This window comes from Ambystoma mexicanum, chromosome 9 (assembly GCF_040938575.1).
Source record: "Ambystoma mexicanum isolate Mex_15411 chromosome 9, UKY_AmexF1_1, whole genome shotgun sequence".
NCBI classification, from domain to species: domain Eukaryota; kingdom Metazoa; phylum Chordata; class Amphibia; order Caudata; family Ambystomatidae; genus Ambystoma; species Ambystoma mexicanum.
Window position 1 is genome coordinate 658,657,291 of NC_090931.1, and position 25,139 is coordinate 658,682,429.

The following is a 25,139-nucleotide window of genomic DNA, read 5'->3' on the forward strand; positions in this document are numbered from 1 at the left end:
GTTGAAAGAGAATGGGGCAAGTGCCCCCTGCACCCCCCATGTCTTCGGCACCTATGCCTGGGTATGCACGAAGGGTCCCTGGTATGGAGAGATCGCCTGTATTTTAGGAAAAGGAGGAGAATTCCCGAGCCAGCTGAGAGACCCTTAGGACAGGCACAGAGAAGGAGAGCTTGCTGTGTGACTGACTTCTTCCCCAGTAGTACTTGCCGTGTGACTGACTTCTTCCCCAGTAGTACTTGCCGGGTGACTGACTCTACCCCACTAGTACTTACCGGGTGACTGACTCTTCCCCACAAGTACTTGCCGGGTGACTGACTCTTCCCCACAAGTACTTGCTTTGTGACTGACTCCTTCCCCAGTAGTACTTGCTGGGTGACTGACTCCTCCCCACTAGTACTTACCGGGTGACTGACTCTTCCCCACGAGTACTTACCGGGTGACTGACTCTTCCCCACTAGTACTTGCCGGGTGACTGACTCTTCCCCACGAGTACTTGCCGGGTGACTGACTCTTCCCCACGAGTACTTGCCGGGTGACTGACTCTTCCCCACGAGTACTTGCCGGGTGACTGACTCTTCCCCACAAGTACTTGCCAGGTGACTGACTCTTCCCCACGAGTACTTACCGGGTGACTGACTCTTCCCCACGAGTACTTGCTGGGTGACTGACTCTTCCCCAGTAATACTGCAGACCTCTCAGTCGAAAGATCACCCACTTTCCCTATAAGCGGCTTCTTTATGTTTTTTGGGGGGGGGAATGGATTCAGCACTTCTTACAAGTGAGCATAGGCCCGTTTTTTTGTGGGTCAGTTCAGCGCACTGCAGGCGGGTGACGGGTCTGTGGGATACTGCTTCAAGGCTGCAATATGCAGACCTGTCACCTACTGACAGCGTCACCCACACAACCTACGAACAACGCTCACGTGCCATATTATAGCTCTTTGGAACAAAGAAAGGCTCACATTGTATGACGACGCAGCAGGAAAACGATAATCTTAATGAGCCTCTTTACTAGAGCAGTGCCATGGAAAATGCTTCATGTGATCCAACAAACGGTTTTATTTCCTTTTTAAAACTGCTGCTGTTATGCATGTATACTGCTGTAATAAATCCAGTTGCAAGCTCAATAAAAAATACGATTTTTACGGGGCGTGCAAACGTTAATTATAAACCAACCTCTACACAGAGCTTGCCATCCCCTTTTCTAAGCCCATTGTCTCTGAAATATCCGGCTAGTTTTTAGCTCTGGCTGAGTGCTGGCTCTTATACATAGATATGTTTTACTGTGGGTCCGTCCCTACGAGTAAGAAAGGGGCGGGGCCGCAGGGCTGCTGCACTTGTTCTGACTTCCCTCCCGCCCTAAACATGTGCCTCTCAGATTACTCATGAGCACCAGAGGGGGGGGAAAAAAGGTTTTCCATAATGTTGTGAGCAAGTTATTTAAAGGTGCACACCTTTTAAACCTAAAAACCTGTACTTCCACATTTCATGCAGAGTACAGTTTTAACAAGACATTTCAGATGGGATCCCGTTAGAAGCTTAAGTGATCTTGTGGATAAGTGTCTCACACCTGATCCCAGTGACCACAATTCGAATCATGGCTTCATCACCGCTGCTTCGTTTCAAGCAGCACCAACAAACGATCATGACTAAAGGATGCAAATGCATTTCCCAAGACCTGGGGAGACCCTTTTTGCTGGATCCCGGATCCAGGGAAATCCAGCCCAAATGCCAGCACTGAAAGCAGCTGACATATGCACACACGCATCCTACTCCGTGATCTCCAACACTCTGGAGTTCGGGGCACCGAGGACATTCCCACTACCAGCGCTTTGAGACTATAATAATGGTAAAAGGCACTATATAAATGACAATTACAATACTAAGCAACAAAGCAAAAAGACCTGCACAGTGCCAAAAGGCAATCATGCAACAACAAAGACAACTGCGCCAGTTTCATGGATGACCCAGTGCTGTGCATTATTCTATGCCTGGTTGAGCTATAGCCTTACGCAAAGGAGTTTGTGGGTACCACTGGGCTGCTCATCAATTGTGGTGTAGCCTGGTATCCTTTACTCCAGACCACTTACCTTCCCGACCCTCTAGAGAGCGGGGCAGTGACTTTTGGAAAAAAGCAGGAGGAAGTAGGATAGACCCTATGCATGTGATGGTGTGGCTCGCATATAATGGCACTGCCTTCACTGTGACGTAAGCACCTAGGCATAAAATATCAAAGCCTGTCTTGGGTTGGCATTGAAGGGAGGATCTGAGCATATGAACACGATACCTGGCAGGTGGTGGGAGCAGCTGAGCATATCATGAACATCCCTGGCATGTGCTGTGGCTTCCTGTGCATAGGGTGGTGGTACTAATTGACATGGGTGAATTACCTGGGCATTTGACAGCAATTGGTGACATGTGGTGTGGGCACGTTGGCAGAATATGGCAATACCTGTCATATGGTATGTGTACCCGGGCATGTGATTGCAATGCATGGCATGTGGTGAGGCTAGCTGGGCATATAATGGCATAACTGGCACGTAGAGGGAGTGATTGGCTGTAGTAATGCAATATTTCCCAAGTGGTAGGAGTAATTAGGCATATATATGTGATACCTGGGAAAATACCTGCCATTATCTGGGACAATGATTGCAATATCTGGCATTTGGTGTTGATTTCAGGGAGCAACTCAGGGGCAACGTGTTTGTCTTGGAAGCACGACAACGCATAGCAACACAGATTCGAATCCCGGTTTCACATTTAGAAACTGGTCTCTGGTATTAAGCGTGTTATAAAAGAACAATTATAATGAAACGGGGAGTCCTATTGGGCACATGGCGGCAACATCGGGCACTGGGAAGGGGGGCCTTCACATATAATAGAATAACTGACATGTGGTGGTAGCATAAAGGCAAATGATGATGCAAAGCCTGGTACGCTGTAGTCGGGCATATGCTGCAAGTATATGGCAATAAGCTGTTAAATGAATAAAGTTCTTGCAATGTGATGGGAGTGCCTGGGCATATGAGGACTCTACATGGCATGTGATGAGAGTCCGTAGAAATCTGATGGGAGTACATATGCAGAGCACACATACAGACATGCCTGTGTGTTGCTATGTTTTGTTCTCTATGGCGCCCTGAAGAGGCAGTGCCCACAGTTTGGCACATTATAACCAAGGCTCCTGGTTTTATGTTATTTTTATTCAACATTTCTATACTTATTTATCCATATTTATTTTTAGTAATTTTTGTATCTGTATCTATCCACATATTTTATTTGTCTGCAAAATAATGAAGCTTCAACCAGTATTTTACACTGGTTGCAGCTTAATGCGTTTGCAAAATCCCAATACGAGACATGTGCTTTGATGACACTTTTATGTGGTCTTGTGGGTAAGCGTCTGCACTGGGAGCATGACGACCTGGGCGAATAACTGGTAGCCAAACACTTGAGCAAGCTTGCCGGGCTCAAAAACACCCAACGGGGTTGCGTCTGTCCTCTGTAAAAGTGGGCATGCGCTGGCCACCCACATGTATCCTCTACTTGTTCCCTGAAAAGCAGCATATGGCCACAACCAAAGAAACTAACCTCTCCAGGATTGCAACCTCTCTTGCCACATCCTGGGCAAACATTCATGACTCACTTGCCCTCTCATCATTTCCCCTCCTGATCCCCATCTTTGGTTTTCGACAATACTCTGCTTTATAAAGATAACTTCATAAGCACACAGACGATTGTAAATCCTTATAGAAACATCTTAGACAAAAAGTGGACAATTCAGGCATTATTCCCCCCATTTTGAATGGGAGATTAGAAATCCCAGACTGCAATTCAGCAGAAGACAAACAAGGGCTTTGGGTTTTGAAAAGTTACTTTCAAGACTTAAAGGGCTGGATTTACAAAAATGTTTTCAATGGGATTGGATCAATGTAACATGCTTTTGCAAATCAGGCCCAAAGACTCATAACAAAAAGTAATGTGCGAAAAGGTTGCTGTATGTGTTTCAAGGTTTGACACATACAGGCTTCAGATATGAAGTGATGAAAATATTAAATCCTATCCAAAATAGATGCTGTTTGGTCTGCTAAATATAAACATCTGAAAATAATGTACTTAGTTTAAAATAGTTTTTTGTGATATTTTGTAATTGGCCTGGGGCAAGGCATAGATTAGGCAGCTAACAGGGGTTTTGTGTGTGCTTTCAGACTAAATACGCACCTTTGCATTTCTGAACCCAGGCCCGGCTCCAGGAATGTTCATCTGGGTGGGCCCGGTTTGTGATCAGAGGGACCCAATCTTTATTGGGAGTCTGTGTACGAGTAGCCTAAACACATTGGGCCTCATTCCGAGGCTGGCGCAAAGGGATTACGGGCAACGGTAAGGACACCGGTGCCGGTAATCCCTTTGCTTCCTATTCCGAGGTCCCTTTGCGGGTACTGCTAAGGCCGCCTGGTTTTACCAGGCCCGCTATGGCCGCCTGGTTTTACCAGGCGGCCTTAGCGGGAGCCGCAAAGGGTCCAGGGAGCAAATTGCGGTACCGTTATTTGCACCGTCCCCATTCCCATTGAGCCCTATGGGGGTTCAAATGGGGATGGGGAATGGTATTTTCAATGGGGACTTACCGGTCCCGCAAAGGTCCGAATAGACTGGTACGTCCCCACTGAACGAGGGCGAACTCGGTACCGTTATTGGAGGCAGCCATGGCGCGATTAGCGCCATGGCTACCTCCAATCTCGGAATGAGGCCCATTGATCCAGATTTCCCAGATCCGTAATCCAGGAAAACACATTTTCCTGGATCTGGAAAAAAATCCATTCACACCCATCAACTGGTTTAGTCTGGTCTGCTTTACAAGGTGCAGAGGCCTGGAATCAAATGCAGGTTTTAGGACCAGAGGCAAGACACTTACTCCTAAGACTACTTGAACGTCTGATCAGGATGCTTGTTAGGATTGCACTCAGTATCGTGTTTGAGGCAAATGGCTTTAAGGGCAAGACTGACAGAGGGCCCTGCGTAGGTTGGGAATGGGGGTGGAGCTAAGGGTGGTAGCAGTTAATGGCTGTTACAAGTGCAACAAATATTCCATGTTTCTTTTCCAAATCTGTTTTATTAGTCTTTGCATAAAGAACCAACAAAAACATCCCTCCTTCCCCCACCCGCAGCCGTATAGTCCCATGTCTCTCCCCCTCCTTATACTCTCCTGGTTCCTTCCCTCATTCATGGTATCCCTGATTCGCTGATTTCCCAAAACCCAGGCATAACCGGAAACATCAACTGAGCCCATCACAATGCATAGCGACCCCTCACTCCTCTCCCCTTCACCTCCCCATTTACCCCCCCCTTCTCTCTCATCATGGGGGTTTCAGATCTTTAGTGGAATGCATCTCATTCAACATTTGACTCCAGTCTGCACCACCCCTTCCTCCTGTTCAGTGTCGCCATCCTTCTCCAATAATCTCAGCGCCTCCATCCGCCACCTACGAACGTCTATCATCCACTGTTCCACCGTAGGCCCCTGGGGTTACTTCCAGGCTATGGCTTTTCTCCGCTTGGCCAGTATCAACAAGAATTGAGCTAGTCGGCTACGTAGTTTATGACGATTCCCCCCTGAAAGCATTCCCCACAAACAGACCTTCGGGTCACATTCGTACCTGGAGCCCAGTAACGCTTTAATTCTGGATGTAACTGTTTCCCAGTAACGTGCAATAACCTCACAGTCCCAGAGCATGTGCCATAGTCCCACCAGACCCCTCCCAAAGGGCGGACATTCTGGACTGAGGGCATTAGTCATGGCATGAAGTTTAGTCGGAATCATATAAACTCTGTGCAGTATGTTAAACTGAATCAGCTGAAAGCAGGCATTTCGTGAGACCTTCCGAACCTGTTCCCAGATGTTCATCCACTTCTTCTCAGACATCTGGCAATCCCATTCCTTTTCCCATTTACCTTTCACTACTAACTCTTTCAAGGGTACCTGATCCCTCATTGCTGGGTAAATCCGAGAGATTCTAGCTCCCCCTCCACCCTGATCCATCAATGCCTGCATCAATGGGCTTATTTCCAGTTCATCCAAGATCTTCTCCCATATTGCAGCTAACGGCTTAGTCACCGCCCTGTATGTGCCCCTTCGAAAACCCGTAGCGCCTGCCCCATTCCTCAGACGTCATTCATCTTCCACCCTCAAACAGATGCCCTATCGCCCGACATCCTTTGTCACCCAGCCGTCTGATAACTACCCTCCCATTAATCTGCCTTAACTTCCCCTCTGCACTCCATGGTAAATCCGGGCTTTACAACCCTACCACCCGAATCCGTTCAAGATACTTCCACCATATCTCCCATATGGTCTGAAACACGTTCGTACCTCCCTTACTGTCTATATTACCCCTCAACATCACAAGCCCCCGCCTGGCACCTGTAAGGCCCCCCACCAGTTCCTTCAATAGTTCCCCTGAGGGGTGCCCCACTCCAATACCACCTGCAGTTGAGCTGCTACAAAATACCCTTCATAATCAAGCAAATTGAGAATCCGTCCGATCGTGGACGCCTTAGGCTCACTAGCGATACCCTCCTTCTCCCCGCATTCCACAGCAATTCCCTGATTTTCACATTAAGCGTCTTAAAAAACACCTTTTGGAGCAGATATGGGATGTTGGTAAAGTAATAAAGTAGCCTCGGCAATATCACCATTTTGCAGTGTGCCTCCCGTCCCATCAACGACAGCGGTAACTTCTTCCAAAACTGGATGGAATCCACCACCCTAGAAAACGCCCTTCTCGTATTGTGTACAAACGTACAAACTATCTTGTGAAATCTTTGAATTTCCAGGTATCTGAATGACTCCCCCTCCCAACATATACCCTAGTCAGGGAGATCAGCCAGCTTCACATTTCTAAGCCCTCCCATTGGAAACAGAAGTGATTTTTCCTCATTAATCCGGAATCCTGACATCTCCCGGAAGTTTTCAGGCACTTGAAGCAACATGGGCATATTGTCCCACGGTTTCCCTACATACAACAGTTCATCTGCATATCAAGAAACTATATGCCGTATCCCCTGCACTAGAAACTCTACTTCGCCCATCTCCCATCTTAAGAACTGCGCCAGAGGCTCCAACGCCATCGAGAACAGATTTGGTGATACCGGGCATCCGTGTCTTGTGCCGCTGCTCAGCTCCCATTGCCCTGACATCCAGGCATTGGTCTTAAGTGCAGCCACCGGCTTGGTATATAGCAGGCTCAACCAGCGGCAGATCTTAGCCCCGAATCCATAGGCCCTCAGCACTCTGAACAACCATTCCCATTCCAGCGTATTGAATGATTTCATTGCATCAAAGTAAGCCAATGCCATTTCCCCTTCCAAATGTTGAGTTTGATTCATAACATGGTGTAAGTGACGACCCCCTACAAAGCTGCACTTATCAGGATGTACACGTTTTCATTAATATTACCCCAACCCATCCCCCACATATAACTGTTTAAAAGTGCATTTTTAAATGGCAGATTTTTCTGCCACGGCTTTTCTGCTGTGAGATGGTTCCATGACTTAAAATCGCAGCAAAAATGCCGGCGACATTTTTGCCACGATTTTATTACACGATACCCGTGAGATTATCACTGAATACATCTTCCCTTACCTTCCCATCGGCTCTCCCCTTTCTATTCTATCCACTGCTCCTTCATCTTTCACCCCGAGGCACCTTCCATCAGCTCCCCCTAACCATCATTCCCAACTACCCCACTATGCCTTCTTGGCTTGTTTGGAGGAGAACGGAGCAAACATCCTCCTCCTACTCTGTGAGGGCTGAACAATGAGGCTCCCAGTACTTATTCAATCTCAGATGGTGTACGCTCAACAATGCCTCCTTGAACACTGTGGCTACTCCCAGCAGGCAATGGAGGTGGTGATTGTGACCACGCCATCTTGTTGTGAAAGACAGATCCCCGCCCTCTCCAGAATACTCAAGCAAGGAATAAGACATTTTATTTCTTACAAAATTACATTTTGAAGGACAAAATTGTATTTTATGTTGCAATTTTGCAGCACAATTTAATTCATTTGAGGCTGTGAGGGAGTGCCAGCATGCAGGTGAGAGAGCCACGGTGGTGGGTGCTGAATCAGGAGGCAGATGGGTAAGGTTTGAGGGGTTTCCGGCCTCTTGGTATTGCTCCAGGTGTGGGTTGGCATGGATGAGGCGGCCTTTATGTCATTGTCTGGTGCATACGATTTTCGGACCCTGCCCCCTGCACAGCCCATCTATTAAACCATGAGTGAGGCTTTTTTAGAATAGATTGTACTAGGGGCACCTCATTTTGGCAGGTAAGGCACAATGAGATTAAATGATCTACCCAGAACCTTAAGCTTCGGTTCAGTGGCAAAGCCAGAAAATGTGCATAGCCATAAAGTTATGTACTTGACCAGGCATCTTTACTGCTCAAATTGTTTCAAATATGTGTTGAAGTTTGGTTTTGCATGCATTCAAAAATCAAAATGTTACACATATTACCTTAAAAATGCACAAGCCACATGATAAATCAACCTGACAATGTATACATCACTGTAGAAACTGGTTGATGAAAAAAAGCAAGGCTGTCATTTTGTTTTGAATTCTAACCTTGCACCATTTATACAATTTTAATTGTTTCCACCAATTACTGGAAAAGTAAATAGTAAAACCCAGGCAAACTTGTCTTTGCTCTTCACATTTCCATTACCTGTCTGGGAAAGTGTGAATCTCTCCCGGAATTAACAACTGTGGAGAGGCATCTACAATTGATTCCTTTGGAATCTGTCTGCTTTTAGAAGGTGTAAAGGTCAAGTGGTTTTCACAGGAATTCATTGGTTTTCCACCAGCATAAAAATACAGGCTGGTTCAAAACCAATTGGATTTGGCAGGGGGGGCTGTAGGATAGCCACACATGTAAACTCTGCTCTGCTCTCCAAACTCTCCTGCCAAATCATTAAAAATCCTGCAGCATATAAAAAGCAGTAGTAAATACTTTTAGTGCCACATTTTCCACTCTGCTTGACTTGGAATATTACTCACTATGATTGTAGCTTTATTTCCCCTATCCTGAATGGAAGCCTACAAGTTTGAGCGTGCAAATTAATGAGAACTTGCAAAAAATCTCTTACAGACACAAAGTGAAATGTAAATCATGACAAGGTCATTGTTTCATACAGCTAGTTCTGGAGCCCACAATTTCAAATTATTCTTCTGAGAGGAAAATGTTTATTGGGGGACAGGAACAATCCTCCCATCCCGCTCCCTGACCCCCATATTACTGGTGGGATCTCACAGTAAATAATGTCCATTTCCGACACAGCCTAAACAGCCAGAACCCAGCACACAATACCTTCGAAACACAGCCCACAATAAACGTGATCTATTCTGTTTGCATCCAATCTCTGCTAATAGTTACTCAAACAATAAGAGGTTTTCAAGTCAGTACTTATCAGTTTGAATCATAAAAAGTTCTGGCAGGGCAGGCTAGGCTCCCACACACAAAGATCACGGTAAGATCTGAAACTGGACCATGCTTGTCATCCTAGCCTTGACATGTTCAGGTAGGGCCTTGTTGGGCTAACAGTGAGGTGCAGCTTGATTCCCTAGGTGTAACAAGCAAGGAACCCATATCTGGGCATATACACTTTCAATTACTAAAACCAACAGGCATTGGCAAAGCCAACAGCTTGGGCTTTTGAGTAGGCATTGGATAGGAATTTGCCATGCACTGCCATAAGGGTACCACCTGACTATGAGATGGGAACAGCTGGAAATTGGTGTGCGTACCTGGGAATATGATGCCATTGTCTTGCAAATCTCTCCCTAATACCTATACACAAGCCGGAAGTGTAGGCTTTGCAATAGCTTGTTTTAGAGAGGGCTCCAGTGCAAGGAACAGATGCACGACAGGCATGTTGCTTATAAATGAACAGGCTACAGACACACACATTGCTAGGAGATTTTTGTTACACCGGGAGCTCATTTAGAGAGGCATTTAAGTCATCAAACACTCTAAGGAATGCATAGATATAACACTGGCAGGCCATATATAGCAAACATGTTGGTGTTACATTGTGATAGAGCTTGCTCAAAGAGTTCCCAGGATGGTAGGTTTCATCGGGGAGGGGCAGGTACTTAGTGGGAATGCCATAGAGATGAACATGGAAATGGGTAGTAAATGAGTTTGTAAATGACCGAGCACACCTATAGGCTGTGTGTCCCCCCTCACATCCCATCTCCATCCGATCTGTGTTACAATGCAAGAGTTCTGGCTTACACCTAACAGCTAAAACTAAAAAAAGTATGGCTGTAAGTCTCTGAATCAATCGGAACCACCAGCATCGCTTTGGTCAGCCTTCCGGGCCATTGTTTGCAAATCAACCTTAGCCGTGCCACTAATGTGAGCAGCCCTGCCCAAACTGCTAGTTCACAAGTCCTAAAGATGCCTGTGGCTGCTTGTGTTCCAGTGCAGAGGGGACATGACCTAGCAACTGAGATTGAACTGCACCATTTGGTGGCAGAACCAAGACTTGTTTGCTGATGTATTGATCCTTTCTGTAATGGCACAGACGTACCAAAGGATTATTTCATGCAAGGCTGCCCAGAGCAATGATAGTGGTAATGTTTAATACTTTTTTTATTTTACTACACTCTCCCCTCCAGAATTAAATCTTTCTTTTTACCAACCTTATTTTTCACATGTACCCAATGAGTACATTCAGCAGAATACACAAAGGACCCTCAGTCAGTAGATGCTCCTGCTGCAGAATTCTGTGTGCAATCAACATCACTATTCATTTCCTCGTTGATGCAGTTTACCCTTTTACGAAGCATGATGGGAATAACTGTTCTATTCCCACAAAAATAAACATACTTTGCATTACAGAAATCAACTTATGATTTTAGGTTTGTAACTGAGATTTTAGAAATGTTGTTAAGAAGAACAGTGCAGCTAAAACACAGGATCTTGCTAGATATATTGTTGTCAGCCCTCTTGAGCAAGTGTGCGACCACAGTTGTGAAATGCCCCCGTTTCCCAGGTCATTTGTGCTGTCATGGCTGTGGAGTATACATCACTGTCCAGGGCAAGTAATCCAATTCTGGCTTGGCCTCCTGCAGTGCAGCCCCTCGGAAATGCTAATCACACTGAAGTTGCTGCTGCATGGTGCCTCCCCACCTTCACAGTTGAACACCACTGGCAAGGGTTCCTTTCGGGGGGTGGGGGTTGGGTGGCCTGGGGGAGTGGAGGCTGGCCTCCCTAGCCCCCTGATTGAGCCAGGCCTAAAAGCTCTGCTAGAAGAAAGAAAGTGATAAGCAGTAGTTATGGGGAGCTCCGCTCATATTGGGGGCTGGGAGGGGGTTATTTGTCCCTAGATGGTCACAGTGGGTGGGGTGGTGACACTGTGGCCTCACCCTGACAAACTGAAAAGAGAGCCTCGTACCTGGAAGCAGCACAGTTCCTCTTTAAAACAATATGCTATAGTTGAGGCAGGCACAGGTGATGGGGGGCCCCTGGGCAAGCACAAATGCCATGTGCTGGCCCTGTCTGTCTTTATTTATGTGTAAAATTCTGGAAACATGGCAAACCGGGAGCCTTAATTATAATTATCAATAAAGAAAATAAACATTTTAATCCAGCTGCATAGATTATTTACTAGATTGGAATAATATGACCATAAACATGTTCGGCTTTTCAATTTCTCTTTTCTTTGCTGCTCGGTGCCATTGTCGGCAACAACAGAAGAAGGCTGGCGAGTATGCACACTCAGAAGCAAAGCTGGAGACATGGTTCTGCATGGATATCTGGGCACAGGGGAAAATAGGTTTTGGAGTTTGTTTGACTGAATTTGTTGTCAGGACTAAGGTGGACTCAAGCTCTTCCCCTTCACCTACCACCTCCCATGGAGAAGGGTTGTTATCCCTCCTCTTCGCAAGGTCCAGTCTTTGGCCTTGTCATACATTCTAGTTGATTGTACATGTTTAAAACCTTATGACTTGGACTTATGCCTAAAGTAAACTAAGGCTTAAGCAACGACTTATTGTAGGGAGTTAAGATTAATGTGCACATTTTGAAAGAATGATTAGGATAGGACTGGAGGAATGGTCTACACACCTCTCAATCCGGTATAACACAATGAAAGCAAAGGCTGGGAACTAATAATTAGGCCCCAAAATAACAAGCCAGTGAATGCAGGAGGAAATACAAGTGTATCTTGGTATAACAGTATTTATTTGACAGCTGGGCAAAAAACTAGCTTGAAAATGACTCGTTCTTTATGGGGCCCACATAAAAAAAACATTGCAGCTTCCAAGTTACCACTCAAATGATAAAAGGCAATTTTGAAGTGGCAAAAGAAGTCAAACCATATTGATGCAAACCAACGTACCCGAGCGAACGCAGAGCGAGGAGAGAGCACGGAATGTAAACAAAGGTACAGGGATGAACTGCAGAAGCGTGAGGCCGCCGGGCAAAACGCAATAAAGAGAAGGGACTATGATTATGATGAGTGCGATAGCGAAACATTGAACCAGTATAACTTGATAACCTGATATCTGAAGAACTATAATAAAAGATCCTCGGAATGTCCACTATGTGTCCGACTCCTTCTTCCGACCCACCACAGAGGCCACCCTATCTATGGACATCATGGAAGACACTAAAAGGTTAGCCAAAACCCAATCAAGATAGGCGGATGAGCAGCCAAGGCTTAGTCTCAGGATAACTGTGATAGTGGTCTCGGGCTACACAGAGCAAAACCAATAATTTGAGTTAGTCAGCAAGTATATGAAAATACCATTATGCTAAACAAACTAAGCATCAAAATATTACAAGTAAGTATTTTACTCTAACCATATATATGTATAGTGTGGTGGTCGCCACACTATAGTTAAGGTGAGGGACATGAGCTATCTGGCAATCCAAACATTCTATTGCTAATAACCTTTGACTTGCATATTGGATTTGGCTGTTGTTTTCCAAACAAAACATGTTTCACGTCCCCTGTAAAACTGGAAATTATGGGAAAGATTTGTTAAAAAGTTATTAAGAAAGCAAAAAAACACTGTTTTCTGCCTACTGCCATTAATGTTCCCATAGAGAAAAAGTCAACATTTTATCTAGCTGAAGCTCAAAAAACGCTGGGGGAAATTGGACCAAATAAGAAACAACTTGCGAACAAAGCGTTGAGAGGTTTGGGGTTATTCCGTTCAGTAGTTTTTAAAATATTTGACGGCTAAGTTGTGCCTCCTTCTCCCCAAAATATAGCTATATCTCCCATGGTGCTTTGCAGCAGAGAAGTTTTTCAGAAATGAAAATCCACAATTTTTTGCTCGATGCGAGCGATTACCTCAATATTATTGGGGAAATACAAAGAACGAAAAGTGCAAAAAAAGCAATTTGGGGAGGAAAAAGTTTGAAATCACATCAGGCTAGAGGTGGGGAGGGGGAACAAAGACATCATGTGAATCTGGGGGTGCTCTGGGGAGCCAGTTACAGCTGAGACATTTGTGCATTATTGGGGGAACACTGGGGGAATCTTGCGAGATTACTGTGGTAATAACGCAAGACGAGCTCGGAAATGAAAATGTGTCACAAGAAGCCAAGAAAGAAAGTTAATGATGGGAGGGGGCAGGGAGAGAAAATCCACTGAGGTGGGTGGAGGAACCCAGGGAAAGGGAAGGAGGCACATGGGGTGAGCATGTGAAGACGTTTTAATTTTCGAGTGCTTTAGAGCTAATTAGCGCAAGATTAGCATGGTAATTACTGAGGGAATGAAAACTGGGGGAAAAAAATAAATGGGGGACATCTGTTGTGATCACATCTACTAGGCAGGGGAAAATGGGTATTTGTGCCAGTGGCCCTGGTCAGTGAACCCCAAAGAAACCTATTGGTACAACATGTGCAGCGGCCATGGCCAAAGACCGTGGCCACTGGTCATAGCCAAAGGCCATGACGAGTGGGCTCGAAAGACACCTAGTGTATTAAAATATACAGTGGGCATGGCCAAAGACCATGCTCACTGGCTAGGGCCAAAGGCCATGGCTAGTGGGCCCAAGCAAACCTATAGGTGGAACATATACAGTGGCCACAGCCGAAGGCCATGGCCTGTGGGCCCTAAAGAAACCTATTGGTGTAACATCTACGATGGCCACGGCCGAATGCCATGGCTAGTGGCCCTTGAATAAAGTATGTTATGACAAAACCCTTGACATTCATTGAAAAACTTTAGTTAAGGGACAGTTAAGGTGATCAGAATTAACGCAGCATAACATGATAATAAGTGGGATGTGGGAAGTGATGATCATCTTAACCCAGTGTCCTACCCGGTTGTAAAGCCCAGGAGCACATACATAACAGATGGGATTCACAACGACAAACAAAATTAGAGGGTGACAAAATAGCTGAGTGGGTTGAGCGCTCGCTGTTCCGATCTGTGTGTGATCTGCAGGTCATAGGTTCAAATTCCAACAGGGTCAACTCAGCCTTCTGAGGTCAATAAATGAGCACCAACTCTGGTTGGGTGATATTGTGTTCATAAGTTTTCTATGCAAAGTGCTTAGGCGTAAGTGCTATACAAATAACAAATCATTAGATCCTAGGGGTCATCAACGGGGGACACTGAGTTAAGAGGATCATCACTTCTCACATCTGCTGAATTTCAAGTTTTGTTGTGTTAAATCTGATTACCGTAACCACAATATTTTCAATTGATATGTATACATACACATACATGCACCTTTATAAATAATATCACTTACTAGTAGTCAACATATAAGTAGTTCAAGGTAAGAAAAACAGTATGATTAAACAAAATAATCACAACCTAGTTCCCTTTGTCTTATGAAGTCGTCCAGCCTTAAGATGTATGTAAGGTAAGTATTTACTTAAAATCAGGTAAGAACCCCGCTCTAGCCTGTTACCAAGGTAAGTCTTAAAACAGGATCCTTGACTTAGGTTTGACTACCAAAGCCAGGCCTGAGGGAGTTTAGGTACAAGGGCTCTCCACCCGATGTTACCCTATGGGAGACAGGGGGACTGAAACAGCTATGTTCACTTATCCCCTGGACTACAATTCTTTCAGGTGACACTGCAGGTCTTCCAGAATTCACTGGGGTTCCAATCCTCTGTCCTTGGTTCAAGTGGGGGAACCCAGCGGTCGCGTGTGTAGATGCACCTGTTCGTGCTGGGAGCTGGTCGCGGTTCTCACACAATGGTTCCAGACGATGAAGAAAAGGTGCAGACCTTGGTGGGGCAGGACCTTCAGGACACTTCATGGGATTGCAGAAGGACGATTCCAGTGGAGGTCACTATGGTCAAGTGGCAACAGGTGATCTTCCAGTTGTGAACACAGAGGCAGCCCTAGCTCAGCTTCTCTTAAAGTGAGAAGGCTGATATTGAGAGGACAGGCAAATTATGGCATAAACTGAAGATCTAGCAATTCTCAAGGCTCTGCTTGGAAATTAGATGGCTGAAGCGTGGTAGTCCAAAAAGGAGCTGGTCAGTCCACTGAGTGGTCCAGGGACACTTCCAAAGGCTTCAAAGGAATGGTTCTGTGAGCAGGGATCGGGACTGCTTGTTCCCACCGAACCAAAGGTCAAAGCACTAACAAGGGTCTTCTGCAGTCAGGCAGAGGAGCAGGGCTTCACCGGCCAGTCACTGGAGTTGATGCTGGACAGCTGCAGGAGTCGTCCTCGGGTCATCAGCGGGCTTCTCTTCTTCATGGAAGTCTCTGTTCCAGCGATGATTTGCAGAATAGCTGCAGGAGCCCTCCTTGAATCTACGATTCAGGCTGGGAGCTAGCCTAAACCCACCAATGGTAAGGATCTGCATCATACAGCCCATGGTTGTTGCATCCTGGACAACCACTGGCCATTACAATCGTCCAGCTATGGACTTTCAGGCACCAGAGGATGTGGGCTGGGAACAGGCAGTGCCAGCCCCCTCCTCTGGCTCACACACACAAAGCCCATTTGCCAGGGAAAGCAGCAGCTTTCAGCGGCTAAGAGGTTACCATATATGGCATTTCCTGACCTAAGAAGACAGGAAGAAATTCAAAGGACAATTTGGCTAAAGAACAGGTGAAAATATTGTGGCACAGCTATTATAGGGTGCTAACCACCTTTAGTAGCTGCATGTGATCAATGTAAAACATCACATAAACAGTAAAAACCACACAGCTGCCACAAGCCTGTCTTAGGCACATTGCCAAAGTAACCAAAAAAGCCATCAGGTATCCTAACTACATTTCACTTTAAGGAGATGTGTGCAATCGTAAAAATACAAGAATTCCAAAAGGGAGTCAGTCTCTCAGTACTGATCGTCATAGGGACTACCCTGTTACTCCATTAGAATGAGCGCAAAACAGCGAAGGGAAGTGAAGCAGAAACTGTACTGACCTCCAAAACCCAGGGCACAGTTAAAAAGTAAGCAAAAAAAGTGGGGTCCCGTAGGAATCTATGGAGGAACAGGTGCAAACATAAAATCTTTCCTAACAGTTGCTATGCACCAATTTTTGTGGCTAACAGAGATGGAATTTGTACAGCTACCTGCCCCCAGATTATAAAACTGCGGTCCTCGAGATTGAACCTAATTAGGCAAATAAGAGCAAGTATGGCCATTGAGACTGGTAAACCAATCATTCTGAGATATACTCTTAGAATCTTTTTTGATTACATTCTGGCAACAGGTCAGATGTCGAATTCTTGGGTCGTGCCATCGTTGTGTTCCTCTATAAACGTAGAGACAGATTAATATTCCAAAATCAGGTAGGTTCACATGTTTTTATAACCCACGTAGGTAAGGTTTTGGCTCAATGGTTGTTAAATATGATTTGTGGCCGGTGTGAGGACATTAAACCGTCTGTTTCTGGAGCCTTTTTTGGTTAGTCAACAATAAGAGGAAATTAGAGGAAATTTACATCTGTTATACTGACTTTAACTCAGTCTTTCATGAAGTTGATCATCCCCTGTTATGCGGAAAATTAAACAATTTAGGCATCCCACGTTAAATGCTTCACTTTTCAAAGAGTTTTCATATGTGCAATTTGGTCAGAATCTCTTTCTGCAACTTAGGAGAGGTTATGGGCAATGTTTTGATCCAAAATTGTCCACGCCAAGGGTGTGTTCAAGCTCACTTGTTATTACATTGCTTTTTGGCAGCTTAATTGGTATCCAATGTTTTCCCCCCTTTACACAGCAGCTTCTTGGTTTCATGTCTTATCTATGCTGATGAGACCATCATATTAGATCATAGACAAATTGGTCTGCAGTGCCAAATAGATACATTTACGGAATATTGCGAAGTAAACTAGATGTACGTCAACGTACATAATACTAAAAGAAACTTTTCATGGAAACCTAGTTCTGTCAAACCTTGTATAAACTCAAAAACAGTAGAACAGGTGTCAAAATATAAGCATTTGGAAATGGTTGCTATATCCTTGCTGTTGTGATTTTGCCCCCTCATTTTTTGAGAGACTGTTGAGACTCAGTACATTTTGTGCAGAGCTCATGATGGCACCATTCATGGAGGCTGAAGAAACAGTTGCAAATTATTTTATTTGGGAATCATGGCTTGGCGGGATGACGGCTTCAGCAGAGATCAGATGAGCTTGAGAAGTGTGTCTGAGAAGGGCCATTGCTCTACCCAAGGCCATGATGTGTTAAGCGTGCTTGCCTGCACTACACAAATGGAGAGAATACAATCCTTGGCATAGCTAATACACTCCCCTTGTAACTTCCTAGTGAAACAATGAGCTCTTGGTGAGAGTATCACACTCCCCCCATCACTCCCAAGTGAAACCATGAACTCTTGGTAAGAGTATTACACTCCCCATATCCCTCCATTGTGAAACCATGAGCGCTTGGTAAGACTATTACAATACCAACATCACTCCCAAGTGAAACCATGAGCCCCCGTTAAGAGTAATACACCCCCCTCATCACTCCCAAGTAAAACCATGAGCTCTTGGTAAGACTATTACAATCCCAACATCACTCCCTAGTGAAACGATGAGCACCGAGTAAGACTATAACAATCCCAACATCACTCCCTAGTGAAACCATAAGCTCTTGGTAAGACTATTACAATCCCAACCTCACTCCCAAGTGAAACCATGAGCTCCTGGTAATACTATTACAACCCCAACATCACTCCCTAGTGAAACCATGAGCTCTTGGTAAGACTATTACAATCCCAACCTCACTCCCAAGTGAAACCATGAGCTCCTGGTAATACTATTACAATCCCAACATCACGCCCTAGTGAAACCATGAGCTCTTGGTAAAACTATTACAATCCCAACATCACTCCCAAGTGAAACCATGAGCTCTTGGTAAGCCTATTACAATCCCAACATCACTCCCTAGTGAAACCATGAGCTTTGAGTAAGACTATTACAATCCCAACATCACTCCCTAGTGAAACCATGAGCTCTTTGTAAGACTACAACAATCCCAACATCACTCCCTAGTGAAACCATTAGCTCTTGGTAAGACTATTACAATCCCAACATCACTCCCTAGTGAAACCATGAGCTCTTGGTAAGACTATTACAATCCCAACATCACTCCCTAGTGAAACGATGAGCTCTTCTGAGTAAGGATTGGCCACTCCCCTCACAACTTCCTGGTGAAACTATGAGCTCTTGGTAATGCTAATATACTCCCCTTGTCACTCCCGGGTGAAAAGATGAGGTGTTGGAAAGGCTGAATCACTCCCCTCTTCACTCCCTAGTGATGCTTTTTGTTTGTATGAATTAATGAATGGCTCCGGGCGATGATTTTCTGCGGCAAGAAATGTGATGACATTTTCGCTCAAGTGAATTTAAATAGAAGCGCAATGCTCGTGCAGCCGATTACGAAGCTGTTGGTGTTGCCTAAAGCACTGTTGAGAGCGTTCAGTTGCTAGAAATTGGGAAAATAAAAGATGTCTACATTTGTTCACCAATATCCACCTTTTCTCCCATCACACACATTTAATGAGGACGTACTGCAAGGTTAGGCTGGGATAGTCTGTCATCCCTCGCTCTTGCTTTCCCCTCGCCTTCATTATTTCTCCTTTCTCTCCGATTCAGTAATCCGAAGAATTATTTTGCGTTCATGGTTTTCCTATTACTGTGATCAATTCTGCTTGAGAATTGATTATATGTTGGTATACGCATTTGTATTGTTGTCTAAGGTTGCTGTAAATTTACAAAATGAAAGAATACATGGAAAAACGTAAAAAAAGGTAGTCTGGCTATTAACTTTGTTTCTACGTTATTGACAGATTTCTACATCCCTCTTTAAAGCTGAGGAGTTCTTGCCCTTGGATCCCACACAGGAACCTATATTTCCACCCGAACTAATGGTAAGACATGGTGTTTCTTTACTCTAGCCTCTGCATTAACCTCGACCTATTGCAGACACTGCTTTTAGGACCCAAAGCTCTCACATGGAATAAACTCCAAGGCACGCATGGGAACCTAGCCTTTCTTCCAGATTGAGGGATTCTGACCCTGGGGCGCATGGACTGCCTTTCAAGAACTGCTCGCCATTGGTGGCAAACCCAAGGCTGATTTGCATATGCCTGGTCACTTTCTGGGATGGCACAGATGGGCTAAAAACTATGGGAGTGGAAAGTGGCGTCGGTCAATGCAAATAGTTAGGATTTCTTCAAACCTTCCATCTCTCATTTGCTGCTTTCCAGGAAGGTCTTCCATGTGCCTAGACCAGTAAATGTGCCCACCAGATCCAAATGAATGTGCCAGCCAACCTATCCATTGTGCTCCTTATCCAGTCTTTCTAAAGTGCGCAATACACCAAATTGGATTATCTGTTGCCATGCAAAAAAATCAGACAGTAAACAAATACACTATCCCAGGGTGGGTTGGTAACATAGATCCTAGACTGGCGAAGATCACCAAAGTCAAACCCAAGCCAAGGAGGGCATAGAGGCAGCATTGCTAAGGCGTGCCATAGCATTAGGATCTTCGTTCCCCTAGACCGATCTTGTCCAACAGTTTGTCGCATGTACCTCTAGTTAAATTCCTTTTGACCAGTTACAAATGGTTTCTACGGCATCTGGGTGCCAGCGTATGGGCTTTTGACTGTCAACTTAAGTGCTGGAGAATATATTCCAGTTGATTCCAGTTCCTGTTTGATATTGGTTTCTAGTGCATAATGGTGTCCACTGGTTTCACACTGGACATATAAGACCTATTTGCCACAAGTGGATCCAGTAGGAATCATCTGTAACTGGCCCACTGAAGTGTCCAACCTAGGAATGCTACAAGTGCTTGTGTGCAAAGTTCTGTTGCATAAGAATCCAGAACTGGTTATAGTGGCTCCAGAGGACATGGGGCCAGTGGGGGAGCATAGCAGAGGCATACTTACTGCAGGCGCCTTATCATTGGGGACAGTATGCAGAGTTCGGGGGGGGGAGTGGACAACAAGTGGTTGGTGGGAAGTCAGGAGGACATGTTACATACAGAGTCAATGTAGTCACGTGCCAGGACATTACAGCCCTTCTTTTCTATTGACAGTTATTGGCTGAACGTGGCTCCAGAAAGAAACTGGTGTTCCAGGGAGAAAGAATACAATGGATCTCTCCTCCCAGCCTCACTGAACTCCTGGAGCTGAAGGCCTTGCACCCAAAGGCTCCGCTGGTTGTGGGGAACACCAGTCTCGGTAGGTGGGGAGCATGCTAACAGTTTAGGTGGGCGAGTAGACTGGTACTCCCTGCACAGTCAGAAGAGGGGATGCCCAGGCCTCTGTGCCCATCTTCCACCTGCACATGGTAGGGGAGCACTGCTGCTGCATGATCTGAAGGTAAACCTATGACTTTTGATTGACTGCAGGCATGGCATGCTAAATAAATATGCACAATAGCAAACGTTCCTATATAACCAAGTTAACATGTGTTGTGTCCCATAAAAAATTGTTTTACTTATTATTTTAATAGGAAAGGAGAAACACCTTCCCACTTAAATTATTCAAATAATACATTTGTGGATTTCTTGATATTGCTCTGAAGGCCATTTGTTACCTACACCCCCAAAGATAAGATAAAAGCCAAAGGCTAGGTCAGGCTAGCTGAGATTCTGTACAGTCACCCCCCTGTTGCACTCTGGGCTTTACGGCAGGTGCATCAGCTCACTGAGCGCCCTTACCTACCGCCTCATTATGATATGTTTGAAAATGTTCAGTTCTAGTCATATTAACGCATTTTCTTTGTGTGCTACATGGACATTCTCTTTCAGGACCAGACATGAAATTTAAAGGGGTCTTCCATCCCATCCTACTCTCGCCGGCTCAGATCCCAGATCTCAACTTCGTGAAGTTCACAGAGAAGGGTGAGTCTTGGTTCTCCCATCGTCAGCAACCCATCCACTGACATTGTTTGAGATGTATGCACTTGCTTAGAATTTCCATGGTTATGGTTATTTAGTACCCGGCGAGGGACAATCAGATTGTTACAGATGATCTGATAGGCCTTCGCCGCTCCCTCCCAGCATGAGAAAGACTCATCTGCCAAGGTCTGCAGCCTCATGTAACCTTGGAGTATGATCTCTTTCTTCAGCAGGCCTCCGTGGAAAGGGAGAAGGGACTACATGTAGTCCCTTTGCCCCGATCCATGGTGGCCATTTTCTTTGTCTTCTTTTTTTTACTATCTTTTTAATGTCCTCCATGGAAAGGGATAAGGGACAACGTGGTGTAGTCCCTTCTCCCCGATCCATGGCCGACATATTTTTTTCTCGAATTCAGAAACGCCTTTCACACCGTTTTGCAACTCGAGAAAAATACAATACAGGTACAATGTGCCGGGGTACTAAGAGCAATAGAACCCTAAAATGGGGGCATTACTGTCAGGTTAAATCCCTCGCTTCTGTCGGGCTTGTAACTATTGCCCCAGGGGCATTAACTCCCCGGTAATGCCCCCCTCCTCGGATTCTATTGCTTATTATATTGTGCTGAAACCCGAAAGCATAAGACCACAATAAGAAGCATCAATGAACTTTAATGGACAATGATGAGAAACCGGGGAACAATCAAAAGCTTTTGAGCTTTTTCCTGAAGGCACCTAAATTGCTCTCAGATCAAAGAGTGTCAGGGAGAGCGTTCCAAATTCTAAGGCCCTGCACAGAGAACCCTCTAGTTCCGGCATAGTTCCTTTTAAATCTTGGAAGAGTAAGAGTCAGAGAAGAATTAGCTTGCAGAGTGAGAATATGGCTGTTCAGCTGTGATGGGATATTGCCTTGGATACTATTTGTGTACCAAGTAGCAACTTTAACAAAAATGCGGACAGAGACAGGAAGTCAGTGTAGTTGACAGAGTAATGGGGTGACATGGGAATGGCAAGGGGCATTAAGAATGAATCTAGCAGTGTTGTTTTGTAAGACCTGGAGTTATTTCGGTAAACCCAGACAAACAGAGTTACCGTAGTCCGGCTTAACTCCAGCTCTAGCAATGATGGCCAAATGATCACCGCTCAGGTATAGTCAAACCTGTTTAAATAATCGCAGGTAGTAAGCGATACTGCAAAGAGTTGAATTCATCTGATCTGAGAAAGCCCAGTGTATGGCCGCTTGATCATTTTATGAGGGGAAAGGAGGCCAAATGAAGGACAGATGGAAATAGAGGGTGATCAGGTTTACATGGCTGGACCATTATTCAATTTTAACAGTATTTAGACTGGGCTAATTATTTTTCAGCCATTCTTGAATTTTGATAAAAGGGTTACACCAAAAGTCATTGTACTAGGATAAGATGGAATTAAGTTTTAAAAAAAAAATTGTCATCCACATAACAGGGAAAGCCAACACACAGACTGGCAGGCAAATCACGGAAGGATTTGGCATATATGTTTAACAGTATTGGGGAAAGAACTGAGCCCTGTGGAACACCATACTTCATTTCAGTGAATTTGGTGGAAAGACCGTCCAAGCTAAGACAATAGTGATGATTCCAAAGAAAAGAAACGAGCTAGCGCGCTGCAGACGTTGGTACCCTGACCACAGATATCAGTCTAGAGAGAAGAACTTGGCGGTCAAGGGCACCGAGCGCGGCAGATAAATGAAGCCATATCGGAAGTGTGGCATCGTGATTACCTAAGTTCCTGAGCAGACCATCCCTAACATCAAGCAATGTAGTTGCAGTGCCCTAGCTTTGGCCGAAAACCAGACTTTTATGGGCGAAAGGTGGCACGGTGTCCCATTGGCTTACAACATGAAGCATTTCCATGCTTGAAAACCTGGAGGCCAATATGTTGTGTACCCTTCGGCACAAAATAGGATCTTTTTTCAGGGCATGGAGCAGTGGAGATGATAAAGATTCAGGACTTGATGTGAAATCCCAGTACTGAGCTGGCACAATACCCAAGATGGTATCTCAGTAAAGAGCAGGCACGGTATTCCAGGTGATATCTCAGTACTGAGCTGGCACACTACTCCAGGTGATAGCTCAGTAAAGAGCAGGCACAGTATTCCAGGTCATATCTTAGTAATGAGTGGACACAGTACGCCAATTACCACCTTAATAATGAGGGAACACGGTACTCCAGGTGGCACCTCAATAGAGAATACAGACAGTACTCCAGGTGAAGTGTCACTAATGAGTAAACACAGTACATCAGGTGGCAACTCAATAATGAGCAGACACTGTACTCCAGGCGATATCTCAGTAATGAGCACACGCAGTGTTTCAGGTGATATCTTAGTAATGAGTGGAAACAGTATGCCACGTACCACCTTAATAATGAGGGAACACAGTACTCCAGGTGGCACCTCAATCGGTAATTTCCAATTCGTGGGCACCAGAAAAAACTGCAAGTTTGGCAGCAGCCTGCCGGTTTTACCGGCAAGGCTACCGCCAAACTTGTAATGAGGCCATAGAGTCTTTTTTTGAGGTAATGCATTTTCTCAGGAGAGACCATCTTTTCTAATACATACATCTTTTCAAAGATTGCAAACCAAATTCTGAATGAATAAGTGCTAAAGGAACACACTTTGGTATATAGAATAAAACAAGTTCTTCCACATGTTTTAAATATGGAGATATCTCAGGAGGGAGAAATTCCAAACCATATATTAGTCGTGGCATCACCTTAAAATGATAACATTCTCTACAGGGCAACATTGAGTATTTTCCATGTTTGCGTTCTATTACTCTAAGCTGCTTCGAAGCCTCCACAGCCTTCAACTTTAAGCAATTTTCTTTTTTTTTTAGAATATATTTTAGAGAAACAATAACCAAGATAGTTAAGTACATTCTGTGATTTTATCGTTTTGTCTTGACATTTCCAAGTAAACTTTGAATTGTTTTTATTTCCCTTACCAAGATGAGGAAAGATCATTTTTGACGGATTCATTTTAAGCTTCAGTTCAGTAATAAATGACACAAATTCTTTTATTAGGCGCTGTAAGCTGATTCTTGTGCAATCCAGTAGTAAAAAGTAGTCGGCATAGGTGACCCATTGTAGTCTCATAAAGCCTAGTTTTGGTGTTATTAGGCCACATTGTTCTAGCGCTTTACCTGCACCCAAGACATATAAATTAAAAAGTGTTGCCGCCAATATGCACCCCTGCTGTAGGCCATTATAAGTGCTTATATCTTTAGACATCAGGCCATCTGTATTCAGTTTTACCTTCATCTTGGTATTGGAATAAAGATATATAAGTCAATCCAATAAGCCTTTATCTATTCCCAGATCCAAAAGCTTTTTCCAAAGAATTGGCCTGTCCACCATGTCGAATGCCGTCGACAAATCCATGGAGGCAGTATGTACAGGCAGATTATCTTACTCCGAAGCTTGTCTCTGAAGGCAAGTTAAAAAAAGCCCTCCACCGTCTGTCCCCATGATTTTTCTAAAGCCTATTTGTCTGAAGTCAAGTATGCTGTTCTCATCAATCCATGCCACTACTGATGCAGATATCTTAGAGTCCGTATCCATCAGGGCAATCGGTCTGTAATTCATGGGACATATACGACTCACTTTTTTAAAGATTGAAAGGACATAAGATATTTTCCAGGAGGTAGGGGTTATCTTAAATCTTATTACATCGGTGAAAAGAATGTTTAATATACAGGCCCACATTGGAACGTTCTGTTTAAGAGTAGCATATGACAGGTTATTTGAACCAGTAGTTTTTGAA

The 25,139-nt window shown here is 44.7% G+C and overlaps 1 protein-coding gene across 1 annotated transcript in view; it reads left to right on the forward strand.

Annotated features, from left to right (window-relative positions):
- Positions 1-25,139, forward strand: part of AOX1 (aldehyde oxidase 1) — a 738,465-nt gene that overhangs the window by 187,457 nt on the left and 525,869 nt on the right. The window contains exons 8-10 of the mRNA XM_069615435.1: positions 19,277-19,357; positions 20,532-20,676; positions 21,249-21,341. Coding sequence (XP_069471536.1) covers positions 19,277-19,357; positions 20,532-20,676; positions 21,249-21,341 — 319 coding nt within the window. The remainder of the gene's footprint in view (positions 1-19,276; positions 19,358-20,531; positions 20,677-21,248; positions 21,342-25,139) is intronic.